The sequence below is a fragment of the Rhipicephalus sanguineus genome, chromosome 1 (assembly GCF_013339695.2).
Source record: "Rhipicephalus sanguineus isolate Rsan-2018 chromosome 1, BIME_Rsan_1.4, whole genome shotgun sequence".
Lineage (NCBI taxonomy): Eukaryota > Metazoa > Arthropoda > Arachnida > Ixodida > Ixodidae > Rhipicephalus > Rhipicephalus sanguineus.
In genome coordinates, this window is record NC_051176.1 from 192,477,552 (window position 1) to 192,500,768 (window position 23,217).

At 45.8% G+C, this 23,217-nt stretch overlaps 1 protein-coding gene across 2 annotated transcripts; it reads left to right on the forward strand.

Moving 5' to 3' along the window:
* LOC119404579 (protein phosphatase 1 regulatory subunit 3C) lies at positions 1–19,300 on the forward strand. 2 transcript variants are annotated; one of them, XR_007417117.1, is made up of 4 exons: positions 1–636; positions 7,095–7,375; positions 14,932–17,818; positions 17,850–19,300. XR_007417117.1 is itself a non-coding variant. In XM_037671128.2 (3 exons), exons 1-3 carry the CDS (start codon positions 306–308, stop codon positions 15,307–15,309), a joined length of 990 nt encoding a protein of 329 aa, XP_037527056.1. In that variant the 5' UTR covers positions 1–305; the 3' UTR covers positions 15,310–19,300. The 2 variants fall into 2 exon arrangements, 1 of the variants encoding a protein (XP_037527056.1); XM_037671128.2 differs by having other exon boundaries at positions 14,932–19,300.
* The last annotated feature ends 3,917 nt before the right edge of the window (positions 19,301–23,217 follow it).

The following is a 23,217-nucleotide window of genomic DNA, read 5'->3' on the forward strand; positions in this document are numbered from 1 at the left end:
AGAACTAGTCAGAACATGGTAGTGGGCGTTCTGTCGTTCTGTGACCGGTAGACAGTGTATGTGCCAGCTTTCTGTGGCACAAGTTGGTCGTAGATGCTCTGTCATAGTACCGTTCAAAAGTTTTGAAGTGTAGAGGTATTAGGAGAAGGAAAGTGTAGGCACAGCTTGAGCGCTTCATTCAAGGTCACCTATATATATAATGCGAGCCGCACTCGAAGATAAGCCCTGCACGACTCGCGGTGACAGTCGTCAGTCGCGTCAGTGTCATCACGACAGGAGGACCATGATATCGCCTATCCGAATGGATGTTGCGGCATCCCGATTGTACGAGCAATGAAGGAAGGTGCTGTTTGCGGCAATCGGATCTAGGTGTGCCGGAAGCAGAGCCGGCAGCGATGTCGAGGACGTGTGCTTCCCAGTCAGGCGAGCTACGCGAGTTCGCGAATGTCCTTAATGCTGCCGATGCGGACAGTATTTACCTATACTTGCCTAGAAACCTTTCTTCGTGTCACATGTGCGCTGAGGTTGAAGAGCAGCATTGGGAACACAAGATGAAACTCTTAGCAGGTTTTCTTAGACGAGAATCGTCGGACTCTGGCAATGACGATCTGCTGAGCATGAAGCCAATTCCCGCCGGTAAGAAAACGCTGTCCATGTTTCCCAACTAGCGTGTTGTTGAGCCTCTGGGCCATTCATTCATTCATTCATTCATTCATTCATTCATTCATTCATTCATTCATTCGTTCATTCATTCATTCATTCATTCATTCATTCATTCATTCATTCATTCATTGAACAACTAACCGCGTCTGTCGCCAGTGCTATGTCGTGCACGCAGTGTCCGGTTGTCATGTGAGCGAGACAAGAGCGAGCTCGGGAAAAGGACCTGCGTGAAACCCTTTTCATAGAAATATATTAACGCTGTTTCTGGCATGTCTCTGCACACGTAGAATAGCGTGTACCGTGCGGTCAGCTGCGTTTGCATGTGGCCACCACTTCAAAAAAGGTTCTACATCTAGTTACTGACGTCGCTTGTAGTGATTACTGTTCTATCTTCCTTCCGTGCTTTCTGATTTCTTTATTTCTGTGGACTTCTCGTTATCTCGACTATTGACAAGTTAAGGCTTCATCCACTTTAAATTGCTTTGCGCAAGTCTTGCTGGGTGAGAACATCTTGACATTCAATTACGATGTGGCGAGTCGTTGCCGAACTTTTGTTGCGGCATACACTATCTTTTTGACCACGGGCCTCAAAATGTACGGCTTTGCTTTTGTTAGCATACATATCTCTACACTTTCAGTTACTCTACTTGCTCATCAACTTTCGTACCCTCTTTCTCTGTTCAATGTCCATCCCATCCCATTTCTTTTCATCCGCGTTCTTGAGTCTTTCTTTCATCGAAGTGTGGTCCGTATCACCCTGCAGTGTCTGCACTGCTTCACTTGTGGTTTTACCGTGGACCCCGATACCATATCGGTCCGCTGGCGCCAACAAGCCTTCCAATTTTAAACAGGGAGTTGCGTTTGCAAAAAGCACTGGTACCGTTAGACCTTACTGATATTTCCGCACTGAAACTAATATTTATTGTAACATAAAAGTTCTCCATGTTTTGTTAGCCCTTCATCTTCAAGTGATCTTGGCGGATATTTGAGTTTGCGTGTCTTTTTGTTTATGTATACATGCACATATGGGGTGGTTCATCTAACTCGCGCCAAGCCTTCAAAAAATCCACTTGTGTGTCACAAGAGTGCAACCGACGCTGTCCTGTTTAGCTACTCGGAGTATTTTTATTATGAGCTGTAGAGCTTATTAAAGAAGTGTCAAAATAATTTGCTTACAGAATTTATTGCCTTCCTCAACGCTGGCATGAAGAACAGCTCAGAGAGAGGTCTCCAAAATGTTCAGATAATGTGACCTCTGATACGAGACAGGGGAGGGCCCTAGAAGGCCCCTCCCCTTGGAACGACAGGGGCCTTACTGTCGTAGGATATTTATAAAAAAATGTATTGTCTAAAAGAAAACGAAAAACATGCCCTGCATGAAAGCTGCAACGCACAGGTAAAGACCTGGGACCAAATGAAGGAACTTTGAGGTGACGTCCACATGTGCTCTGCATCTGAGAAGGTACCTGCCTTAGAAAATACAGATGACGACCTGGATGTTCTCCTAAAGGAGAGAGGGAGAGAAAAAAATAAACTGGCATGGTTGCTTACGGAAACAGTGCCACAAGACCTTATTATATGGGATATCTTAATGATATGCTTTCCTTGGTAATCAATGAGAACTAACAGACACTTTACAGACTTTTTGGCGTCACGTGCTACGTGACGTCAAAAGGCAGAAAAAGTGTTCCACACACGCCGCCATGGCTGCGATCAGCGCTGACTAACACTCCTAGGTTTAAATGCACATATATACCCTATAAAGTGGACGGGGGGATGACCGCCGCTAAATTATTCTGGTACACTAAACCGCCGCCGTAGCTGAGTGGAAGAGCATCGGACGCGTTATTCAAAGGTCGCAGGTTCGGTCCCTGCCGGCGGCAAGTTATCTTTTCGTCCACTTTACTTTCTTCACATTTATATTCTAATCACTACAAATAACACCCCCTATACTTTCCTTGGCATTATTGTCTGTTAGTTCTCATTAATATTGCGTCTAACAAAGAAAAACGAGCCCTTAAAAAGTCACCTTCTTTCTTTCCTTAGTAATGCGGCGTTTTGGGCGTGTTGGTATGTCATACTGAAGATACTGAAATCTTCAGTACGTTTCCTGTCAATCCGCTGAAACGCATCCTGAAACACTGCGCACCTTGGCAAGAAGGTCTGGCGCGGAGGATTTCCTATTGATGGCGAATTTCGGACCTAGCCACAAGGAGTGGTGCGCGTGATCCACTCTGCCTGGCCGAATGCGGAGCCACTTTAGCCCTTTTGCCAACAGGTTGTTCTGTGTGTTTGATCCGGTGACTGTGTACTCTCACCTTCTTCTTCACTGCTGGCTTTTGCTTGGTTTTGTTATCGTTTAACACCATCTCTTCCTTGATCACTGGTTCTCATGGTTGTTTCGTTCTATGGCTTATTTCCGGCTTCTGGCACAGTAAAGCTCGATCAGCTGGAAATTAGCGCTTGTCTTGTCACTTTGTCTAGTCGTCTTCTGCTTAGCACTGTAGCTCTTGCCTGTATGCACAACAAAGACAAAATGAAGAAGAAATAAGACAAATAGGAGACATTCCGCCATGGGCGTGTGCAGCTAGGTTTCTCCTACGGGGGAGGGGGGGTAAGTTTGTTTTACCGTAGCCACCCCCCGCCCATCCCTCGTTTGGTCGAGTCCAAAAAAAGAAAACGCAAGCTCCGCAATGGGCGCATGAAGGTAAAGGAAGCGATGATGTGCTCCTCACAACGGCCTGCCATTGGTCCCCGGCTTTCTGGGAGTAAAGGCGGGGATCTTCGTATGTAACATCAGCGGTCCTTGGCCGCCACTGTCGCCTAAGAGCATGATAACCCTGCATATTAGGCAACGACGGGAAAGGTCCGACTCGCAGTCTTCGGGCGATGCCCCAGCCATTGTCTGCAGGAAGCCCCGTAGGTGTCCTGTTCTCGACAACCACACAGGGGGACTTTGACGCTCGCCATGCCGTCGTGACCTGGTCCCGCGAAAGACACCACCAGGTTTTCGATTCCCAGACCGGCGCATGAGTTTCGCATAATATGACGTAGAACGTTAAGCGCTTCCGTTAAAACTGCGGCGTCGCTTTCGTCGCCATTCTGGCGGTCAGCATCACGCCCAGCCTTGCTCTCGGTGAGCGTGGCCGCGATTGGTGCAGTGTACGCCACGTGCAAGCTGCACTTGTTGCCGATATCTGGTCCACTGTCACTTGGTTCATTTGACTCGTTGTGGTCATCGTCTGAATCCGTGCCTTCCTATCATTGGCGTAGCCAGGGTGGAGGGGTGGGTTCAAACACTCCCGAAAGCTTTCAACTTTGCAAGCGTATACATACGCGCACACAAACGCACGCACGAACATACATAAAGTACGGTTGGAGCCCCCCTCCCTCCCACGAAAAGAATTTCCGGTCTGGGTTTGGCTTCCCCAGAAAAAAAAAAAAAAAGAAAGTTCGCTCTAAAGCTGCCATGCAGACAATCACTTGAAGTCTGTTTATACGATGTGTCGTGGTCACCTTTGAGTGACATTTATTATATGTATAGTCTGCGACATTTTGTGTGCGACCTGTTTCTCCCTATCTCTCTTTTTTCCTTCAGTATCCGGGATAGGTGTCTTGTTTCTTTGTTTTTACCTTTCTTCTAAAGCTGCTTGAAACTTGTTCTGACACCATGCTTCACCTTAGCCCTTGTTGAAAGCTTTCTGCGAAGTTTATCATTTATATATAGGATTTAAAAAAAGGCGTTAACGTATGTTAGCGGATTTCGAGTGCACTAATCTCCAAGTAATCTAGCTTTCGAGAAAAACAGAAAAAGAAAGCAACGCTGTTCAATGGAGCTTAATATTTGCTCTGGCACAATGCAGACGTCAGGTGTAGTATTTTAAGCTATCGTCGATTCTTTCGCATTTGTCAGTAGCTATACTTTAAAAGAAGTTTTAGCTCGGAGAGTCGTATCTAACTACGCTGGAAGGGAGAAATTGTTTTTATCGGCAACCACTACACTGAAGTTGATGAGATTTGTCGCAGTTAAAGTAAGAAAAATGAGTTCAGTCCAGTGAATGTAAGAAGCGGACCTTTAGGCCGTCAATTAAAAAATATATATATATTGAAAATTGCAATATAGCAAAAGAAACTATGAAGTTTACAACTCAGCAATGAAAAACGATATTACAGTTATGTAAAACATCTAAAACGGACAGCGTTGACGCACTCATCTGAAATACAAGAATTAATTGTGCGTTGGAATTTTGCAGTACCCTCGCCAATATATATATATATAGCGAGCGTTTCGCGTAAGCTGTGGATTCATATATCAAGTTTGTTCGCTTCCCATGCGCTTAGAGATGCCTTTTATATAATTTCGATGTGTGTTTTTAGGTGCAGAGATCCGGATTCGCAAGCGTGACAGTGCTTCTATATTTTCCTGAAACTTAATGTTTTGGGGGGATTTTTATTTTAAAGATTCGAAAGCCTAAATCAAAATTTTGCTTCCTATACAATCACTGCGAATGAACGTTCTTACATTTAAATGCAGCAGATTTCTTTCAAATCAGTCCAGTGGCTGCCTCAAAAGGAATTGCGCGTTTAACATGTAATGGTCCCCCCCTTCCACTCACCGTAGGGGAATATGCCTGCTATAAACCAATCTCGAATTTGATGGGTCCTGAGAGAGATTGTATGAATAGCAAATTAGCAAATAACTTCGCCTATCTTAGCTGAAGAAGTTTGCACGTCAGGTTCGTGTGTGTTGCGTAACAGGCGCAAGAGCGTCTGTGTGATTTTCAGGGCCTCCCTCAACCACCAGCTTTTCGTGCAGGAATGTTCCCTCGAAAGCATACGCGGATGTACTTGAAGCGCGAAGAAGACCAAGGTACAAGAAGGTAGAACGGGACAGGAGGAGCGCGAACTTCATACAACCTAATATATATATATATATATATATATATATATATATATATATATATATATATATATATATATATATATATATATATATATATATATATATATATATATATATATATATATATATAAATCAGCCGCAATAACAATAAAAAACCAAGAATGAATTCAGCGCATGAGTACAACACGCATGTAAACCAGATCGCGCTTTATCGTACATGTCAAAGATGCTAACCTATATATATATATATATATATATTAAGCGCAAAACGACCTATCTATGAATTCCACTTCGCTGGTTAGTAAGCTTAGCAAATGTTGACTGACACACGTGCGCAAGCTGGACACATGGTAAGAAGAATCCACTTATTCATTTAATAATTACGGTCGCTTGTTCAGTTGGCCGAATGTTTGCAACGGCTAATGTGTCCAGCGAATTCAGCTGATATCAACGAGGTAAAACTGAACGCGTACTATAGATGTGACTCGCAAAAAGAAACGACATTTGTGGCATTTGCTGTCAAGACTGCAATGCTGCAAATGTTCCAAGTGTGTTGCTGGATTGCTCATGGCAGCGCTGTATAGTATGGAGCCTTCGGCTATTTATATACTTTTTCTTTTACAACGAAGGTGTAGACGACTGTGGTCCCACGTATTTTTCGCATCTGTGCGTCAGCAATAAAAACGGTGAGTGTGGGCCGATCTTGAAGATAGTGCAGTACCCAGCCGACCCGACGTGAATTCGACTTCAAGCACTCTCCGCCTCTAATAATAATAATAATAATAATAATAATAATAATAATAATAATAATAATAATAATAATAATAATAATAATAATAATAATAATAATAATAATACACCCTTGACTCACAAGAGTACAATGCCACCGACTGTGGGGATGTCTGTAAACACGCAAGTATGATATCGAGAAGTATTTGAACACGCACTTTGCATGGGCTGGCCGCGGTGACACTACCCCCTGCGCTCATTGTTGGAGACTTCAATGCGGGCATTTCAAAACTCGACAAGAAATGGTTAACTCAATTTGTGCTAGAAGAGATTGGTTTGCAGTGTCGCATCAAACCAAGTCGCCCAACAACGGTCGTGTATAATGTGTAATTTTGGCCGAAAATATTAGGTTGTAACAGTGAATCATTTTGTATTATAGTAATCACAAGGCTATCTTCGCTGCCATCAACAAATGAAAGAAAATAAATTTACCCTTCTCTAATCCTGTGTGGTGTGCTGCAGTATTGCTGGTCATCCACCTACACAGTGGAATGGCTCCATATATATATATATATATTCATGTCTTCACTCTTTAACGGTGTTCCAGCTGCTACAAGATGCTACAGTTGTGTGCGCGCTGAAAAACTTTCCATATGGAATTCCTACCAACTTTTCGATACTTTTACTACGAGAAATGAGTAAAAAGAAAAGTGACGGTCAGGCGGAACACGTTGTGTGACATGGTGAAGTCGAGTTGCGATTGGAGGCCTAGCTTTTGGCTGGCTTGGTTGTCACGCAGCGGTGGGCGGTGCGCCGCGCGGCATTCTTCGCCGGGACAAGCCCAATAAGAGCCCCGCGTGGCCGGAGCGCCGTCGTCGAGGCCGCCTGGTGACGTTTGCCGACGCGCTGGGTCTGGAGCTAGAGCACGTGCGCCGCCTCGTGCACCGCATCCGGACGCCGGCCGCTGCTTCGGTGGCGACGCCGCAGCAGCAGCCGAGCGCCGCGTCAGCCGCCACCCTCGAGGCTGCCTTCTCGGTGGCCAGCGGGGACGAGCTCCATCAACGCATTCTCCGGGACAAGGTGCGTGCAGCGCCAGCGCAGTGCGTGTCTGCTGCGCGTAACCACGACATGTCGATGAACACGGAAGCGTGGCGACGCGTACTCTGACACTTCTGGGCGAATGACATCCAATTTTGTGCCACCCTAACACTGCAGACAACAACAACAACAACAACAACAACAACAACAACAACAATAATAATAATAATAATAATAATAATAATAATAATAATAATAATAATAATAATAATGATAATAATAATAATAATAATAATAATAATAATAATAATAATAATAATAATAATAATAATAATAATCTGGTATGAAAGTTGAGCTTTTAAGGTTTCAATAAATTATTCCGCTAAACATAGTTAATGACGCAAAATACACACACAACCAGACAGTACGCCTCATGCTTTGAGGCGCTTTGTGTGTTGTGTGTGTGTGTGTGTGTGTGCGCGGCTTTCTTATGTCTGTTTTGCGCCCATAAGCTATGTTTAGCAGACCGCACCTATTCTGGACGATGCAAAGTAATAACAGCCGAAAAAGCGACCGATTCATAGCGCAAATAGGAGCAAGCCTGTGAATGCACGATCAATAATTGTAATAAAATCGTAATACCAACAAACATGACAGGTGACGAAGGCATGCAATGGAAGCACGTTCAGCGAACGCCTTGAAAGTAGATATGCCCGCTGAGTTGGCCGGCAATATCTTTAGAAAAGAAGAATGAATGAATGAAATGAGAAATAACTCTATTTTTGACTGGGACGGTTATATAGCAACATTATTTTCTGTCGGGGACGTTTCTAATACATCAAAAGTGGTACCGTATTATCGCGCGACGTTTAACCCTGGCTGCTCGTGGCCTACCCATGATGAATATCTCTTTCGTCACTCATGACAGGTGGTTTTGTGTCTTGCGCCCCCCCCCCCCCCTTCGCCCAACAGTCTTTCTCTTACCTTGTGTGTTCTATTATTTTTCGCATCTGATATATATATATATATATATCAATTAAGAAAAACGTAGGGAGCTGTCACTGCGAATTCTCTCCAGGGTGCACTCGGGGGCCCCTCAACTTAATAAACAATTAGATCGGGCTAGATGGTAAAGATCCGTCTTTGTACGAAGCGCCAAACTAAACACCGACATACACAAGAACGAGGACACAAGCGCTTGTGTCTCGTCCTTCTTGTCTATGTCGGTGTTTAGTTTTGGCGCTTCCTAAAAAAGTTAGCCCTCAAATTGTCACGCGAATGCACTGCGAAGTCGCAGCACGTCGAGGAAACGCGCAACTGTAGAAATTGCGGCGCCCTTCAAGAATAGCCAGCTGTTCAGAATATGACAGGCCGCCACGTGCCGATGGGGACCGCGAGACAGGCTGTTCGCTGTGAAGCCTGTTTCCTCTTGGCGCGCAAGTGGCTCGTTTGGAATTGCGCCAGACAAGCGCCTGCTGTAGCGTCGTGGGCCCATGTTTGACGGCCGGCCTGTCTCCGCAGACGGCTCCCGGATATGCGAGGCGTTTGTGCGGCGAGCCGGCAAATTGCGCCGAGGCAATGGAGGCACTTGGCCGCTTCCGCGAAGCTTCAATGGCGCGGTCGCCGCCACGAGCCGATACTTTTCCTTGGCACGCTCGGGGGAAAAAAAAAAAAAGAAAGAAACAGAACTGGTGCTTAGTCCCGCGACGTGCTTGCTTTAGAAAAAAAAAAGTAGAGGAGTAATATACGGGGACTTTAGATCCCGCGAGCCCGACAAAAATGAAGGGGGAGGGGTGGAGCGTAGCTCTGTTCCTCGTTGCGTTAATGCAAAGCAGTACGTCGTCAAAGGAGAGCAGGGATGGCGTATTCTGAGCGGCACGAACGTGCGGACTTTAACGTAATGTCAGTCGGTGCCTCACGAGAAAAAAAAAAAAAAAAAGCTTGAAGTTACGAGGAGGGAAGACAATTTAGTGAATTAACCGGGCAAACTAGGAAAAGGAGAAACAAAAGGACACACTGAAAAGCGTTCTTAGTAGTGTAAGCGGTACTCGAAATGACCGTCCGAATGCGAATAGCGTAGAGCAAAAGTTCAGAGCGAATATGTCAATTTCATGTGAGCATTTGCAATGTACGTCGTTAACTGCTTTGTGATCAGAAAAAAAAATATTCAAGTAAATCTCGTTCGTGTGTCAGCCTTGCTTGGAACTTTAGGTAGTGGGACTGTGTATGCACATTTGCAAGAGAGGTTACGTAGGACAAGCACAGCCTTCCATATTCTCTCTTGTGAATGCGCGCACTTACAGGGCGAGAAAAGCGTTCCTGGACTAAATCTGCGGCTGAGGACGAAATGACGGAAGTTGATGCAAGTTATTTTTAAGAAAAACTGGCGATGATGCTCGTTTGTGCAATAACTCGATACAGTTGAAGTGTCCTCCGTACTCGCTTTTCTTTCTATGAGTGCAGACTTTCATTATTTGATGTGTCGAAGAAAAGATGCAGAAAGGCTCCTATATGCACTCACTTTTTTTTTTCTAAATTTGTTGTTGAGGATTTTTCTCTCTTCGATTTTTTATTTCTTTTTGGCGTGTCCTTCTTTTTAATCTGAATGACCATACAGACCTTCCTATCGATTATTCATGTGTGCGAAATCTAACGGCGTGCACAGGCGCATTTCTATATTGGATTCATTACTAGACGTTGGCTACTGGTCGAAACAGTTCACGTAATTAGATTGTATGCTTTCTGACTAATAAAAAAATGAAATTGAACAAGAAAAAGGAAACACGATTACGATTAATGAGCGTTATAATTGAGAGCATAACTGCATAAAGCATGAGGTAAGCAATCCTAAATTAGATTTGCGGCGAATTAAAATAATAAAATAGTCAGGGGTGGGTGTGGCGCCAGGATGTATTTAGGGGGACGGCCGCACCCACGACAAGTGAGTCCCTTTGGTAAAGGGGTGGGGGGAGGGGCCTTATGCATGTTGTTTTGACTACGTTTGCCCTAGGGAGGAGGGGAGGGGTGGTAGGCGAAAACTTGATGAAGCAGTGACCACCCTCCCCCCGTGCCCCCCACTGGTACCACTGGTATCGCCAATGGATGGTGCGTTGTACAAGAAGGCCTAACGAGTCTGGATGTATCTCTCACGTTATGAAATATTTTCCAGGTAAGATAAGGGGCGTCCATATTCACCCACCACAGTGATTTACCACTCATAGCTTTTTGCTGCTGGGAATATGGATCCAAAGTTGGCTCCCAGCTTTGGTGGCCGTGTTTCTATAAACACAAAATTTAATATGACTCTTGTGTTGTTTTGGCCAACGTCTACTCCAGCTGGGCAGGGGCGGCGCCAGGATTTTTTTGCTGGGAGGGGGGGGGGGGGACAATGCAGATGGCAGCTGCCCCCCCCCCCCCTGCCCCGACCCACGCCCCCCATTGACGCCGCCCCTGCAGCTGGGTAAAATTCACTTGGAGCTCCCCTACGTGGCTTCTTCTTGCCGTCCAACGTACCTAACGTACTTTACACTTTCGTGACCGCGCCTATTCCCATCGGTAGTATGCTAACGATGACTTCAAGTTCAAATTCTGGCACTCTCTGAGTGCTTCTGGATATCTAACGCCATTTAAAGAGTAAAGAGGCAGTATTTTATCAGTTTCGCTTTTGAGTTTCTTTTTTCCGCCGCGGGGGGATTTTTAAAGCTCCTTCGCAGTCGGGGAGGTGAGCGCTCGTGGTTTCGATTATGGCGTCGACGTCGCTCGCGGGTGCTCCACGAAAACGTCGAATTTGGACGCATTCCGATGAATCTGGGCGTCAATCTCAGGATGTTGGTAGCAGCAAAGACACGGAAGACGACTTCGATTCGTCAAACTTCAGTACGGACGGCGATGGTGCGTCAAACCGCCCCGGAACATCAGCAGGTATCCGCCGGTAAGTTTCGCTATCTCCTCGGGCCGTTTTATCGCTGCCGCACGTTGATGTAAACGTATCCGATGCGCACTAAAGGACACAACTCTTAGCTCCAAGTTGTCAACTTGTTCGGACAGGAGCATTTGGCGCTAGCTGCAGAAAAAGCGGAGTTCTCTCCGCGAAGACGTCGCGGGAGTGTATTTTGACCTAGCGCTCCGGAGTGCCGCGCGGTGGCTTCTCCGTGTTGTTTTTCACCGCAGAAGTTGTCGGATAGATATGAAACCACACAAATAAGTATGCGTGGATGCATATATTCAAAAAGCCAACGCACAATGAGAGGCACGGATCCTGGAGTGAGGTCACTGAGGAGATCGCATGTTCGTCGGACTTTTGGTGTACACGGGAATCGTCCAAGTCCCGCGCCTGCATTGCTGTTGGAGTCGACGACCCATATTTCCAGGCCTTCTTCCACCGTCAATGATGCCACGGAAAAGGTTCAAGGCGTTGCTTGCCTTCTTGAGTGTCTCTGATTCGAAGAAGACGACCGTCGCATCCCACGGGAAGTTTCACCGCGTGTCTTCTCTAGTGCAACACATGAACAATTCATCCGCGCTATTTTTAACAGCAAAACTATTTAGCAAATCGTTCCTTGTCCGGTGAATAAAAAAACTATCATCATCATAAATGGGTATGTGCCACAGAAATTGGGTGAATACCACTACTCACCACGGACCACTAAAAACTAAGAAAGCAACAGTTAGCCCAACAAATGGCTGCGGAGCGACGGCGGTGAGCCGAAGACACCGAATACGTACAAGGAGAGAATAGCAGGGAACGGGAAAGGTAACGGCGGCTGTGAGAAGACCCCGAAGCGATGGAAGGCTTACGCCAACGACGACGTGCCCGTAGACCTATAGATGTATGAGAGGTGCGAACGCTTGGTTTCAGCGCGAGGTTCTGTCTCACCAATTTGTACAGCCGTCATTTTTATGAAAGGGAACACGCGAGCGCGTGGCAGATAGCCTCGTACCGCACACGTGGCGCGGTGCAGTGGCGAAATGTGAAAATAAATGGCGGGAGTGTCGTCATTCATTCTATTTCCTACACTCCCATCACAAATGTGTTTATCTTTATTTTACGCTTTCTTTTCGCTAATCATCTTTTGTCGGTGCATTTAAGCGAACAAGGATTGTTTTCCATAAGGATTTTTGTTATCACATCTTCAGATTGTTGCTATCACTGCAACATGAAGTGATAAAATAAGTAAAACTGAAAGAACGGGTGCAGGCAATAGAAGGAAGGGCACCGCCTTCTTTTTATTATTTTAACATTTCGCCACTGCGCAGCGCCACATGTGCGGTACGAGGCTATTTGCCACGCGCTCGCGTGTTGCCCTTCATGACGGCTGTACATCCGTGTCGTGTCTGTGACTCTCTGTGGTTTAACTCGAACCTCTCTGCGCTGAGAATTAACGTAGAAACAACCGAGAATCACTCAGCTAAATCCTAGCAACAACCTAGCAACAACCAGATTAGTCTTCAGAATCGTCTAGTTTCGCTGTTTCAAGCCTTGCGCGGTGTAGCGCAAGCTCTGCCAATTTTCCAACCGCGTCGGAACCCTTCCGTGGATGAGAAAATGGTGAAATCTTAAGGTCAGTCTGACATTGGGCAGTACGTGAGGGACAAAGTGGTCAAATGGGAATACAAATTATGGGTTTTGGCAGATTCAGAAACGGGGTACGCTGTTCATCGCATACGCGGGAAGGCACCTGAGGGCATATGTAGGCAAACTCACTCATGAGTCGACTCGCTCAGACTCACTCGGATTCAGATCTGGCCGTGCGTCTGAGTCTGAGTGAGTCCGGATGAGTAATCTTTTGGTGAGTTTGAGTCCGAGTGAGTCCGGTTGAAGAGAATTTTAGTGAGTCTGAGCAGTGGCATAGTTAGGAGGGGGCACACCAGCCATACTGTTCAAAATGACACTCGATCACATCTGCCTGCCCGACCCCCATTTCAGATCAAGGAGGTGCCCACCCCCCCTACCCCGAAAAAAAAAATTTCTGGCTACGCCCCTGAGTCTGAGTCCGAGTGAGTCCAGTTGAGGAAAATATTGGTGAGAGTGAGAGCCCGAGTGAGCGCTTGGCGCAAAATATATTTCTTGAGTGAGTCCGGGTGAGCTCCACCTTTTGTTGCCGACTCATGGTCCTATCTACTCATCTTCAGCATTACTGTCAGCCTTATAACGGCTTACGTTTATACTCAAGTCTGTTCACACATCACTAGCATTCATGAGCCACCTCAATATTTATTGATCAGAGGCGTGAGTTAGGGCAAGGGGTGCCATGACCTCCCCCCGCAAGCTCTTTCATGGGAAGTCCTTGATAAAGATATCTCGTGTGATTCGCGTATTTCATAAAAACAACTTTTTTTCTTTTTGCCATGGAAAGACTTTCTTTCGAACAATTAGGCCTTGCCCCCCCCCCCCCCCAAAAAAAAAAATATCCTAGCTACGTGCCTGATTGGCGCCATGATCGAAAAACCTAATTTTACGCCAACGGACCCCTGAGTCGACTCACTCAGGCTCACTCAGACTCAGGTGAAGCCGTGAGTCTGAGTCTGAGTGAGTCCGACTGAGAAAAAGCTTAGTGAGTCTGAGTCCGAGTGAGTCCGGTTGAGGAAAATTTTGGTTTGTCTAGTCCGAGTGAAACCTCAGAGCAAAATATATTTCTTGAGTCTGAGTGAGCTCCAATTTTTTCGCCGACATATGCCTGAGGGTGCCCAGGACCAATTACATATAATTGAAAAATACCAGGACTGCAAACTATGCTACGAAGAAAGGAAAGTTGAACAGAAAAAAAAAACATTTTCTTCGAAACATGTGCAGCCAACCTTTGTTTCACCGCGTCGAGAAACTGCTTCGCGTGGCGGCATGATAGGCACTAGTGCTTATATTTTTGTATTTATGTAAATAACTTTTATACTTACAGAGCTTATATTTGCAGTGTTATTCTATAAGGGCTTTGTGCTCAAAACGTGTATTTCGTTTTTTTAATGTTTACCTTGTGTAGGGTAGCATCGATGTTTTTATGAATTTCTTTCTTTCTGTTACATTTTTATTTGTTTTGATGTTTTTTTAATATAATCTAAATAAATCAGTTGTTTGAAATTAATACTGTTTAGATAGAGGAAGAATTCGTCTATCTAAACAGTCTTAATTTCAAACAAGTGATTTATCAATGATAACTGCGTATTATCATTTGATACCCTGCGCTTTAGCATCATTCATGTGGCAAGAAAAAAATATATTTCGTGGACTACCCAAAAACAACCGATTTTTCCGCGGTCACGAAAGTATTAAAAACTATTCAGTAAAAATATCAATGCTACTAGCCGGTAATCGCTCAGCGACAGCATAACAGAGAAAAAGAAGACGTCGAACTTCTTTTTCTTTTTACTACAAAATCTTTAGCCAGTATATGCAAACCTGAGAAAACACCTTTAAAAGTGGCTTCTCCACATGTAGACGTTGTGTGGGGAGAAGCCTGCTTTTACGATTCTTATACACACGCCTGTTAACGAAACTGTTAGCGTGACAAGGGATGGCGTCGTTAAGAATGTAAAAAGTAAAGTGATGGTGACAGCGCTTTATTCGACAGCGCCGGTAACAACTGTCACTCGATGCGGCGCAGGTGTGCCTGAGCGCGCTGTCGGTGCGCGAGCTGACGCTGTACGGCACGGTGAGCGTGGCCAACTTGACGTACCACAAGCACGTGTTCGTGCGCTACACGGCCAACGGGTGGCAGTCGCACGTGGACTGGTCGGCTTCGTACGTGCCGGGCTCGCTGGCCGACGGCGTGGACAAGTTCGAGTTCGAGCTCAGCGTGGCCGACGCGCCGCTGCGCTGTGAACTGGCCGTCTGTTTCGAGACCGAAGACGGGCGCCGCTTCTGGGACAACAACGGAGGCGCAAACTACTGCTTCCGACGCTGCGGCGGTCGGCCGGCCGCCGCGCCGCGGGCCGCAGCTGACCACAAGGCGCCGTGCGGAAGCTGGCTCCACTGGCTCTGACGACGAGGGCCTCTCTTTACGTACACCGCCGAAACCGTGCAGGGTTTTTACTGGCTCGCCTGCATGTGTATACATTCACGGACACTTGACGAGTTAGGTTTAACTAAAACGCGTTCTTTCGTTCGTGTTCCTCCATTGCGTTTAATGTCAGCGCGATTTCGGCTTGCACGTTTATTTTGAGGCCTAAAACATATTTGGCATCTGCATAAATTGAGTTCGGAGATAGTACTTTCGAGTTATCACTCGCGAAACTTATTCTAGCTTGTTAACTTCTTGTTCGCGTTTCATTTGTTCATAACTGCGTATTACCATTCACTGAATGACCTTAAATTGAGATACATATGCGTACAAGCTAAATTCGTCTTTTGTAGAGTTAGGGTAAAAGAATCGCCGAAAGTCGAGACGATGGCGGCCCCGTTTACTTCTGCTCGGCGGCCGATTCCGGAGCAGCGCCATCAGCCGAAGCGTCCGTTCTCTTCGAAATCTACGTCAGTTCGTCCTTTTATAGACTTGTGCTCGCACTACTGGCGCGCTACCACGCTATAATCTCGTTCTCCCGATGGTGATCTTCAAATCCTCCATGATGATAGCTGCAGAAATTTAACGTAGCACGTTCATACTAACCTATATCTATCTGTACGCGGCATGGAATACCAGAGATGATTGACGGCGCGGGGAGAGGAGGAGGAAGGGGGGGGGACAACATCGTTTGTTGCGTCACTGTGGAACAACGCGCTTAAGCGAAGCGCACAGAGCAGGCATTGCAGTGACCGACAATGACATAAATATGCCGGCAGTGACACAGCTATCGCAGAGGAATTTTAATGCGCTTTATGCGCTCGCGAGAGTCGTGCAATATATGAGACGCTTTCTTAACGCAAGAAATGTAACACACTCGTACTCGGCTATGCCGCTGTACATCTACGCTTGTATGTTTCGGCTATTCTGACACCTTCTGTTCGTAACTAGGACCGTAGTCAGTATCAAATCTGCTAGGACAAAAAGACGCCGGACCATAAAGAGCGGGCCTTGGGCAATAGCGCCGAACTTCCATGCAGCCTGAACTCACAGTTAAAGTTGTGCGAAACGCAGTGTGCCTCACCTTCAGGCTTCGCGCTCAGCTAGGCTGGACGTGAGTCTATCCGTTTTTTCTTCGTCTTCCATGTTCAGAAAGCTTTTCGTGAACGGCTGTGCGCACTTATGGAGAAGAAATACGCCTTATATTCATATCGTGTAGTAGACGTACGTTGCTCTGTATCTGTCCGACACTACATTTCAATTTTTTTTTTATTTTGTAGCCTATCTGGTTAACAAAATAAGAGGGTACATATAGTGATGCGCAATTTATGTGAGAACAAGTTGGGTGGTTGGTTTATTATGGGGTTGAACATCCCAAAACGACTCAGGTTACGAGAGACGCCGTATAGTGGAGTTCTCCGGATGATTTTGACCACCTGGAGTTCTTTAACGGGCACTGACACCACGCCGTGCACGGGCCTCTAGTATTTCGCCGAAAGGCGTTGGTAGCCGATGATGATGTGTGTTTTGTGTTAGAGGTAAAGGGGAGGAATGAGGGAATGTGGTCTTTTGGCGATAACTGCGCAGCCGTTATGTTTACTAATGCTCCTGCCCCCATTGCCGGCACTATATCTATTCCTGACACCCTTTCATACCTGCAATATTTTGCGCGCCTATTGGTTGGTATAGGCTTGTGTGAAACGCCGACCCCGCCTTTTTGTGCTAGTGCGTGGTATGTGCTCTTACGGTGCTACGAAACGGATGCAAAATTCCGTCTACCAATTTTCTAGGCCACTTCTGCTTTCACTATCGGCAAGATCAAGGGACCACCGGACCCTGAAAAAAAAAAAAAAACACATGTTAGCCTGATGTTATTACTGTCGTTGGTATAACGTATTATGCAACAGTGAATATCATTTATTACTACGCATTCGGCGACTTAGCTTCGCATTTCTGTTATACTGTAACTGTGATAGTACGAAGTACGTAATTACGTATACCCACATAAGTAACAAATTTTCTTGGGCGTGAACAGTAATAGACTACGATGGTACAACGGCGTTTGTGGTGTCTTGACTTCTCTCTTGTTTCCTTGTTTGCACGCCCAGTCTTTTAACATGAATACGTATCAGCTAGCTCAGCTCTCTGTTATTTTAAACGATGGTAGGTTTTACGAATTCAGTATGCATGCATAACTACAGCTTTTGCCTACGTTTTCAAAGTCGCTGCGCGAGTTACGCATGCTATACCGTCGGGCTTTTTTGAGGAGGTTCTACACTTCCCTGGCTCGGCGGATCAAAAGTGTAGATAGCTGTTATCAACTGTATTAGACTTTATAGCACGAAGCCTGTAGCAGTTGGTGTGTATTATTCATTGCCGTATTTTGTTTACTTAGTCAAGCTTACTTTGCGCCATATAGCTTAATTTTCCGTTCTTGTTGACATGAAAATGTTCTACAGGGGTCACGCTATCCGGCTTCTCGGCACCTCAGGTCACGCGCTTGACGCAGACTAATGCCGCAGACCGTCTAATGACGAACTAATGACGCAGACCGTCTGTGCTCCTGCTCCGTAGGAGTGGTGCCAATGCACACGTAAGCAAACTTTCTGCGAGACCATTCCTTAGCGTTTATATAGAGCCGGGATGTTTGTTGTAATCCGATGCTAAAGGTCAGTGGACGCAACATGATATGTTGCGTTGCGCCGCGTCTTACGGACGCTGATGTATAGAATTCCGAATCGATTTGAAGATTATCACTTTAGGCTTATCCGCCAGCTCGAATAAAATGTTGCGCGCACTTTACTACATTTTCCTAGTAGGTGCAAGAGATACGTCCTGCAGTTTTTCCTTCACTTTTCCTGTCCCGCTTTCTCGCGAAATTGTCAGCGTCAAGCGAGACTATCCTCGCGGACAACTTTTCTTGGCAATGAAGGGAAAGCTACGGGGGCGGAGCGTCTGCACAGGTACTGCTACGCGAAGTAGTCCGGTTTGGCGCGCGTCTCGTAACGCCGTGGAAAGTGATGGCTAGCGTTGCATTTCGACGCAAACGCTGCTTAGCGTCTAAGGTACGGGTAAAAGGCGCGACTTTTTCACGCACGCAAAAACGCAAAGTGACAATGTATAAAGTAAAAGAAATGCACATATCTCGCTTGTGAGCGCTGCGTTCCGTCTCAAAAAGCTACACGTAGAAAATGAAGGAGTATTTGACATATCTCACGCAGAAAATACGGACGCAATTGTGGGACTACATTAATTAGCGGTATAGGATACGTGCATTGTGGCCATGTAGCCTTCGCTTCATTGCCAAGAAAAGTTGTCCGCGAGTATAGACGTATTCACGCACGACCACCTTTCTATCGTTTCAGGCTATACTCGCCGTCTATTTACTTACTGCCCTCTTGCAGACCGCAGCCTTCGTGATAAATGTCGCCGGCATGACACGCGCCTGCTATGTCCTGATATGCCTGAAGCTTTGTAAACGGCTGTGTTCTTCAGCCTCTGTGGAGCGTTAATTGTGTATACGTATAGCGCCAATAGTACACGAGCCTCGCCAAAGGTCGCACGGACATCTCCTGTTTCGCGCAGTGTGGACGGTATTAGGTTGCACTTGTGTACTAGCGGCAAACAACGAATCACAAGGACAATTTGAATACGGAAATGTCAATGAAGTGTATACACTTTTAGAGCACTTTATGCCAAATTGTACGTGTTACCGTTGCTGAATAGCCATCACATTTGTGGGTGTATATTGCATGGCATATTTCGTGTTAGCGCAATGTGTCAGGGTGTGACAACTTAATGTTGTTCAGGTGGCGAATCTAGTCATGAAATTTAGTCTTGTTTCTGCTAACGTTGAATTAACATGTTGATGTATTCTTCCCCTGTTGCACGGACTCCATAGTATAACGTTGTACGGTACTTTTAATTCTGAAATAACGTGCTTCCATAGAATGAATAAAGTTTTGTTACTGAACATGGTTGCATAGTCTGGCATTACTGAACAGATGGAAGCCGAGTGGTGTGGCCGGACCGGAGCCCCGCACTGGCCGCCAAAATTATGCGTTGCGCTTTTTGCAATCTTAAGGGATGCTAAATAGAAAATTTAGTTGATGTGTAATAATAAAAAAAACAACTACGCTTTGACACTATACCAAAGAGAACACATTTGCCAAGTAACAGAAGGCGTACGTGGTGATCCAGGAATGACGCAAAAACTAATTGCCGAAGGCGACGTTGCCTTGAATGTCCCGCATAGCTCGTCATGACGTCATGAATTTTGATGGCGTCTGCTGGGGCCCATATAACTTCTTGTTGTCGTTGTCGTTGTTGTTGTTGTTGTTTAATATACAATGCGATGTACCACAAGGGAGTAAAAAAAATTATCTTCGCTAGTTCGCGTTCATTTGCTGCCCACATCAGTCCTAAATACGATAAAGTGCGGTGTCTAGCTGTCCCAAAAGTTGATGCAATGAGTGAACGAGAAAGTTGTAGAACGTGCAGAGGCTCTTCCGCTCGAAAGGACCCTTCTAGTTTACGAGCCGGACTGCGGTAAGACAAGGCAGAGTCTTATGCGTGCGTTTTTTACGCAGTTAATTTTTTGTCTTGGACATCGACAAACAGCCGGAACAAAACATCGCAGTGTCAAATCTCCTCCGAAATATGGCAAGAATCTGACACATCACCATCTCATAAGAGATTGCAAAAGGCCTACGGAAAGGATGCCCTAAAGGTAAGAACTGTGTTCAACTGGGCCCAGCATTTTCGGGAATACCGTCCAACCCCGACTGACTTAAATATCAGCAGCGAATGGTTCGGAATTTAGTATCGTCAGTTCACCGGATTACGATTGAAAAATAGGAAGTGTAAAAAGGTTTGCGTCTAGATGGCGTCTAAATTGTTGACTCCGTGAGGGATAAAGTTATGATAAAAAGAACGCTGAATTGATTGGGAAAGTTCAGGGAACAGCGATGAAATCTTGGATAGGGTCATTCAGCACAATACTATCGGAGTCCTTCAATAGCTGGTACTATAAGCTGGGCGCGTCGGTGCACACCCAAACAGGGTAACTTTTCGCAGTGTAAAATAGCTTTTAGGAAGAAAGGTGAATACAGAAACAGGGCCATTTTCTGTGCTCTTTGTTGCATGCATAGCGTCGTCATCTGCGACAAAACTGATTTACGAATACGACATCGAGCTGAAGTCGCAGAGCAAGGAGCGAGAAAATATGAGGCAATGAACGAAAGAACGAAGTGGAAATCACGTCGATGGCGTGTTTTGATACTGCCATTTTTTTTTTCACTTGCCACATTTTGTCCCCTGCTACTTTTTCTCGTTCTCCAAAGTGCAACACGGTGCTCCGAGTGCTACCTTTTAGGAGTGCGACGATCATTAAAAAAAAAAGAAGAAGAAAGGCATCGCTGCCGAAGTGCGCTTAACAGGAGAGGACTTCCAAAGGTGCTCAGTGATGGGAGAGGTGGAACCAGTGTAATGGTATCGAATGGGAAATACTTTGAAGATGGCCACATTTATGTATCTAAAAGTTCGTGTTTTTTTTTTTCCTTTACGTGCGGCAGGAAGTTTCGCGGGAGACCTTGTGCACTGACATCCGTGACGTCACGCTGACGTACCTACACTGGGGCTTCGGTGCGAAATTAAAAAAAAAAAACGAATTTTTGGCATTCGGTATGCATCGCACAGATGAGGTGTAACGTTTTCTGTTGACGCACGCGTCGTGAAAGGTATAAACAACTTGCAGTGTATGTAAGAATGCCCAGGAAGGCCATGCGGGCCTCATACGAGGCATACTGAGGCACATGGGTTATTGTATTGCGGCCTCCAGTGGTATACGGCGTGCTGGAGGACTCGCGGAGCCAGAACTAAAGTCAAATGGAAGGAACAAATGTTGAGGTATACCCCCATAACAGTGTCCTCTCAAACGTGTTGTAAATAATCAGTCGGAGATAACATTGGCTGATGGCAGTGAGTCCCTGCCAGAATTCACGACCGTGATCCTTTTACCGGAAATGTGCGCAAATTACGGGTTAGTGTAAACGACGAGAACGTCGATGTTAAAAATATTCGCTCTATGTTTTTGTTTCGTGGTCCCTATTTCACCTCGAGACATACTAGAATTGCCATGACAAAGCTGGCTGCTTTGCGCTCCCTCCCTCTTCCTCCCTTCTTTTTTTTTCTTTCTTTTTTCTGTTACGCGAGATACTTCAAAAAAAATTTTGGAGCCTTTCTATGCACATGTTACCGCTTTCAAGTTTCACTGCCATTCTCGGCGTCCTATAGTCCGAGCCAACTCGGACGATATCAAGAGTCTTCGCATCCTTCGCCAGACGATTGTTCGTTAACTGCTGCGTCACTGAAACAACACGCGGAAAGTGCAGATTATCGATGCCTATACAATAAGCTTTTCTCTTGCTTTCAGCCTTCTCACTCTCATCCTCCGTTCCTCAGACCACTTTAGTTTAAACGAGCGCATCGGGTGACACGTAGATGGTCTACTTAATTGTCGTTGCTATACCTCCGTGTGTGCTTTCTTCATCTCCAGGTGCCGCAAACAGTTTCGGTGTTGTGTTTCATACCGAGGAACGTCACTCTCATCCGAAGTTTCACCACGACTCTATACCGATGATGGACAGGAAAACAAGAAAAATGCGCGATGGAGGAAGTTCGCAAGTGAAGAAGTGCATGACGTGATGCCGGGAAATCACACCGAGCCTTACGTCATTCGTGACATGTCTTTCAGGACCCCCAAGACGCAACTTCGTAGTGCAGCTAGTGATCGGGGGAAATAAACCATGTAAGATACTTTATTATGCCGTTGTTGGTGACTTTTTCGTTAGCACGATTAGCTGTACCAATACTTACCGTTTGATGCGAAATATAATAACAAAATACGCTGACTTGTCCACATTTCTGGTTTGGCAAGTGCGCATCTTAGACGCGCAAGACAAGCTCAAAACTTGCGCAATTAACTTAGTGATTAACTCGTGTAATTTGTACATGTCAGGTACTGGCTCATAGCACAAGTGAAACTGCAGGGAAGAAGGCTTCGTTGACAGAAAATACTAAAGGTCATACCAGAGAGATAGAGACCAGCTTTATTTTACTAGCGGCTCTTTGATGGAATCTTTTAAGGAACAGTGATCATAACTAGTGCATCGATTAGTGCTCGAGCTCTCACACTTACTGGCCGCAGGCTAATAAGTAAAAATCACTGGAAATTGAGTTGGTGATAAACCGTCTGACTTACGACAGCTTCGAGGTCGTAGTGAGCCGCGGGGCAAATAGAAGACTACTCAGCGTGTCATCCTCTCCACTAATAATAATAATTGCTGGGGTTTCGCGTCCCAAAAGCACGATATGATTATGAGGGACGCTGTAGTGGAGCGCGCCGGAAAATTTGATTGTCTGTTGTTGTTTAACGTGCACCTAAATATATAAGTACACGGGTCTCCAGCATTTCGCCTCTATCTGGTAAGTCCGCTGCGAGGGCGACGTTGAACATGTGACTGCGTTAGAGACTTTGCGCCGGCTTACCGACCTTGATGAGGTCGCGGCGGGTGCATTTTCGATGGAGGCGAGAATGTATGAGGCCCGTGTACTTATATTTAGGTGCACGTTAAAGAACCCCAGGTGGTCGAAATTTCCGGAGCCCTCCACATATGGCGTCCCTCATAATCATATCGTGGTTTTGGGACGTTAAACTCTAGATATTATTATTATACCGACCTTGACGGTCTGCAAGTGCGCTCCTTTGTTTTACCGGCTCTTCCATCCCGCGTCAAGGTGGGCTATTTTCGCCACGTGGTTCGTCCCTTCATATCAATACCACTCCAGTGCTGAAAATGCATGAAGCTTGGGCATGTAAGCAGTGCGTGC

Coding starts and splice junctions, on each gene's coding strand:
- LOC119404579 (XM_037671128.2), top strand. CDS start 306: ATGTTGCGGCATCCCGATTGTACGAGCAATGAAGGAAGGTGCTGTTTG. Junction 637..7,094: donor CATGAAGCCAATTCCCGCCG/GTAAGAAAACGC, acceptor GTTGTCACGCAG/CGGTGGGCGGTGCGCCGCGC. Junction 7,376..14,931: donor AACGCATTCTCCGGGACAAG/GTGCGTGCAGCG, acceptor GATGCGGCGCAG/GTGTGCCTGAGCGCGCTGTC.